The following is a 5,104-nucleotide window of genomic DNA, read 5'->3' as shown; positions in this document are numbered from 1 at the left end:
CCCCCCGGCTACAGCCCCCCCGGGCAGAGACCCCCAAAATGTTGGGGCTGGGGTGCGGCCCCCCCCCCTCCCCAGGCTGAGGGTTCAGTTCAGCAATTTCCTGATGGGGAAGGGCAGATGGGAACCCCCGCAGTGCAGCCCCGTGGGGTTGGCTGGGGGGGGGCTCCCGGCACAGCCACCCCCCAGCCCCGCAGGTGACACCGCGGTGGTGGCAGCCGGGCTGGTGGCAGCCACAGGGACCGGGCAGCTTTAGGGGGGGGCACCACGGGGGACAGGGGACTCCTTAAGCCCAGCCAGGGAGGACACGGGGTGGAGAGGGCAGGGGACGCTGGTGGCAGCAGTGACATCCCTGGGCTGGGGGGGGACACGTGGTGCAGGGCCCCCTATAACGGTGCCTTCCCCTCCCCCCACCCCCGCAGCTCGCCATGGCCGACCAGAGCAACATCCAGTCTGCGGCCTCCAAGAGCATCCGCCCCTTCCGCTCGAGCGAGGAGTACCTGGAGGCCATGAAGGAGGACCTGGCCGAGTGGTTCAACGCGCTCTATGACCTGGACATGGCGGCTGACACCTTCCTGGAGGCGCTGGCCACGGGCTGCGACCTCTGCCAGCACGCCAACAACGTCAACCGCGTGGCCCTCGAGTTCCAGCAGCGGCACCCCGAGGCGGCCGCCCGCATCCCCCGCAACGAGGTCACCTTCCAGGCCAGGAACGTGGCGCCCGGCTCCTTCGTCGCCCGCGATAACGTCTCCAACTTCATCCGCTGGTGCCGGCAGGACCTGGGCATCCAGGATGTCCTCATGTTCGAGACCAACGACTTGGTGCTGAAGAAGAACGAGAAGAACGTGGTGCTCTGCCTGCTGGAGGTGGCCAGAAGGGGCTCCAAGTTCGGCATGCTGGCGCCCATGCTGATCCAGATGGAGGAGGAGATCGAGGAGGAGCTGCGGGACCAAACGTGCGGCGCGCTGGGAGCAGCCCGGGGCGGCCAGGCCCTGCGACCTGAGTCACCCGCGTACCCCGGCCAGGCACAGCGCGTCTCCCTGTGCGACCTGAGGAACCTGGACGAGCTGGTGAGGGGCACGCGGGGTTCTGGGGGCGAGGGGCTCCACGTCCGCCCCATGGGGAGGGAGGGCACCCGACAGGGAGCTGTAGGAGCAGCGGGGGGGCCTCTCTATCCGTCCTACACAGATCTTTATGGCCCCCGGGAGGACCTCTGTGCGCCCAACAGGGAGCACTGTTGCCCGTGGGAGGGCCTCTCCATCCACCCAACCCGGCTCTCTGTGCCCTGTGGGAGGTCCTTGCCAGCCACCCAACCAGGCTCTCTCCAGCCCTGGGTTGTCTTCTCTATCCACCCAACCGTGCTCTCTGTGGTCCCTGGGAGGTCCTCAGCAGCCCAGCTGGGCTCTGTGCCCTCTGGAGCCTCCGGACGTCATGGGAGGGTTATTTTGGAGCCGTAATCACAGGGGAGATGTGGGCATCATCACCACCACCTCCTCCTCCCGGAGATGTGGGTGACACGGCATGACGGGGCTGCCACCCCACGCCGCCCTCCATGAGGACATCAAGCAAGGGGACGTGGTCCCCTCCAGACCAGCAGCTCAGCTGGGATTAGCACCGGGCTGGGCGCAGGATCCAGGCCGTGCACCAGGCAGATGCCAGATTAACGCAGCCAGGGAGGGGCTGGGGGCTCTGCCCTGCTCTGATCCCCTAATCCCAAAGCCTTTTTTAATTGAAACCCCAGTCACTAAGCCCGGCAGCCTGCCGCTCGGAGGGGGATGTGAGGGAACGTGCATCCCACCTGCCCCGCTCCCCCCAACCCGGCGCTGCCAGCCCTGAGTGCATTTTTCCAGGCTGCGTAATGCCTCTCCATGGGCTTTTATGGGCAGTGCTGGAGCCGGGGAGGAGCCTGGAGTTGGCCTGGTCGCATGGGGGGACAGGTCCCCAGGGCTGGCAGCATGCGTCCCCGTGTGCCCTGGCACGGTGGCAGGGTCGGGCCCCACAGCTCCCGCTGGCTGTACCCCCCATGCCTCAGTTTCCCCATGGTTGAGGGGTTCAGGGCAACCTGTCTGTTCTGGCTGGAATGATGAACAGAAAAGAGGAATTGCAAAAAAATAAAAAATAGGGAAATGCTAAAAGAAATGCTCAGCTGAGGAGGGCAGTGAGTTTGAGTTGCAGGTGCTGGGGGCACCATCACAGCCACCACAGCTCAGGATGGGTTCGGGCCAGCGCCAAGCCCCGGCTTAACCCCGGGGAGAAGGGGCCATGCCTGGGGGTCCGGGTCCCCACGCACTCCCCTGAGCCGCTCTGTGCCCGCACTGCACCACACAGTGTGCCACCCCGCCCGTCGAGGCAGGATGCGGCCGCGTCCCCACATCCCCGGCGCGGAATCGCTGCCTAATCCCTGACGTCAGCCCCGCTGCTGCCGCTTCCCAGCCCTGTGCACCTCAATGGAAAGGGACTTAACCCTTTTCTGTGCATAATTGCAGAGTTGTGTGTGTGTGTGTGTGTGTGTGTGGAGGTGGTCCCTTCCCTGTGACAGTGTGGTGCTGCTACCCCATGGAGGTTTCCTTCTTGAGGCGTCCCCAGCCACGCAGTCAGTGCCTGGGGGGCTTTGGTGTTCGTACTTTGGGGTCCCTGGGGGGCTTCAGGGAGTGGGGCTGTGGCAGACGAACCAAGCTGTGTCCAACCTCAGCCCACTTGGTCTGGGAACCCATGTGAAAACTGATCCCAGGTACACGCCTGGGAGGGCGGAAGGATATCGGGGCTTTTTACATTCGTTTTTATGGCTCTTTTCATTGCCCGGCCGTGGGAAGCCCCCAGGGCCTCTCTCCCAGAGAGGCTTTGTGGGCTCTGCTCCCACTGCGGCACCGCTGACTGAGCTCATCTCTGCCCGCAGGTGCGGGAGATCCTGGGCTGCTGTACGTGCCCATCCCAGTTCCCCATGGTCAAAATCTCAGAGGGTAAATACAAAGTGGGAGACTCCAACGCACTGATCTTTGTTCGAGTAAGAGCCGTCGCGTCCCTCTGCCACTCCTTTTTCTTCTGGGGGGGTGGGGGCTGGGGGACACAGTGCTGGGGGGCCAACGTGGCGCCGAGCTGGGGCCAGGGTTTGGTGCTGCAACGCTCGCTGCCCCGGCCTGACCCCGTGGGGCGGGGACAGGATTTATCACGCCAGGAAGCGGAACAGGGAGCTGTGTCCTGGCGCGGCCCCGCAGATAGCAGAGCTGGTCATGGCCAGGGTCAGCCCCGAGGTTCCCAGCCAGGATTCAGGCAGTGGAACCAACCCTTGTCCCAGAAATAGCGGGAAACCCTTAACCTACCCAAATTCACACAGAGTTCCCTGCAAATTTAATCCTCCCCTCCCTTCTCCCAAACCCCTTCACAGCCCATCAGCTTGGGGTGGGCACACGGAGCCTGCCTAGAACCTGCTTGTTTTGGCTGGGAGGGTGGGGAGCGGTGTGACTGGCACTGTGCTCTCCCCAGGTGCTGAGGAGCCACGTAATGGTGCGTGTCGGCGGTGGCTGGGACACACTGGAACATTACCTGGACAAGCACGACCCGTGCCGCTGCTCCTCCCTATGTGAGTGACCCCCGTTGTCGGTCTGACCCCAGAATGTTTCACCGCTCCCATCCCTCCATGGGCTCCTTTCCTGTGGGTTGGGCTGGGCTGCTTGGGGCACAGATCTGACTGAAATGAGAAAAGAGCGAGAAAACGTTTCTTGTTTTGACTTGCTGGAAGACCCACGTGCAGCACGAGGGGCAGGAAGGGCCGTGCTCCCCACCGACCCCGCGCTGTCTCCTTCTCTCGCAGCTCACCGCCTGCCCCCCGCCCGCACCCTGGCCTTCTCCCCACCAAAACCCGCTGCCGGCAGTGCCAGCCCCGCGCCCCACGCCCCCAGCCCCAGCACCCCACGCCGCTCCGACATGACCGGCCTTGGGGACAAGCGGCCTCCAGGCTGGGGAGACGTTGGCTCCGGCAGGACGGAGCGGGGCAGCATCCCGAAGCCTGCGCCTGGAGCCGTCCTGCCCCCCCGGGCCCCCGCCAGCCCATCCAGGAGCCCCGCCGGAGCACTCAGGTAGGGCTTGGTGCCTGTGGGTGGGGGTCTCACTGTCCCCTCCCGGCCTGTGCTGTGACACACAGCGGAGCCGGTGAGTCAGCCAGGATGGGGGGGGGGGGGGGGGGCACAGCACAGGGCCAGCCTGGCCATGACACAGCGGGACAGGATGGGGACGCCCCGCTGCTATGGCAACGCTTCCCAAACTGAACGCTGCTGCTGTGGCAAGGGAAGGAAGCCAGGTTGGGATGGGCTGGGCCGGGAAACCCCAGCGGCTGGGAAGGCCTCGGCTCCGCAGCAGGCCTCAGCCCCACAGCAGGCCTCAGCCCCACAGCAGGCCTCAGCCCCATAGCAGGCCTCAGCCCCATAGCAGGCCTCAGCTCCATAGCAGGCCTCAGCTCCACAGCAGGCCTCAGCCCCATAGCAGGCCTCAGTTCCACAGCAGGCCTCAGCCCCATAGCAGGCCTCAGCCCCACCTCAGCCCTCAAAGACAGCCCTGGAAACCCAGCAGGCCTTGGCCCCGCAGCAGCCCCCTTCAGGCATCGCCCCCCACACGCAGCCCCGGCCCCACACGGCCGCGCCCCGCCCCGCCGCTTCCCGCCCTGCTGCTGCGCAGGCGCAGTGCTCCCCCCCTCACCCGCTGCTGCGCCGGCGCAGTGCTGCCCCCTTGCGGCCGCGCGGGGTGCGAGCAGAGGTGCGGTGCGGGACGCGCTGAGGCTGCGGGGCTGCGCGGTGCGGGCGCAGTGGCAATGCGAGGGGCACGCAGAGGGATGCGAGCAGGCGTGCGGTGGGCTTGGAAGGTGGACCGCGTCCCATGAGCGCACGGTGGGATGCGGGAGGGCGTACAGTAGGGCGCGCATCGGGGTCCGCGGCGGGGCGTTGCGTGGGCCGTGCCACGAGGCGTGCGGCAGCTGCACGCGGTCGCTCCGCCCTGACCCTTCTCTTTCTCCCCGTTCCAGGCCCCGCGACTCCACCCGCACTCGCCGCCATTCCGGGGACAGCGACTCCTCGTCGGCCTCATCGGTGGGACCCCCCCGGGGCCGCCGCCCGCC

At 66.4% G+C, this 5,104-nt stretch overlaps 2 protein-coding genes across 2 annotated transcripts in view; both read left to right on the top strand.

Moving 5' to 3' along the window:
- The window catches only part of LOC110406502 (RNA-binding protein EWS-like), a 7,257-nt gene extending 6,970 nt beyond the window's left edge, over window positions 1-287 (top strand). The window contains exon 9 of the mRNA XM_021413078.1: window positions 254-287. Coding sequence (XP_021268753.1) covers window positions 254-287 — 34 coding nt within the window. The remainder of the gene's footprint in view (window positions 1-253) is intronic.
- Window positions 310-5,104, top strand: part of GAS2L1 (growth arrest specific 2 like 1) — a 6,685-nt gene continuing 1,890 nt past the window's right edge. The window contains exons 1-5 of the mRNA XM_021413077.1: window positions 310-1,067; window positions 2,894-3,001; window positions 3,481-3,577; window positions 3,809-4,073; window positions 5,012-5,101. Of these exons, the coding sequence (XP_021268752.1) occupies window positions 426-1,067; window positions 2,894-3,001; window positions 3,481-3,577; window positions 3,809-4,073; window positions 5,012-5,101 (1,202 nt within the window). The 5' untranslated portion in view covers window positions 310-425. The remainder of the gene's footprint in view (window positions 1,068-2,893; window positions 3,002-3,480; window positions 3,578-3,808; window positions 4,074-5,011; window positions 5,102-5,104) is intronic.

This window comes from Numida meleagris, chromosome 14 (genome assembly GCF_002078875.1).
Source record: "Numida meleagris isolate 19003 breed g44 Domestic line chromosome 14, NumMel1.0, whole genome shotgun sequence".
Taxonomy (NCBI): Eukaryota; Metazoa; Chordata; class Aves; order Galliformes; family Numididae; genus Numida; species Numida meleagris.
The sequence above is the reverse complement of the archived record's forward strand: the minus strand, read 5'-3'. Positions and strand labels throughout refer to the sequence as shown.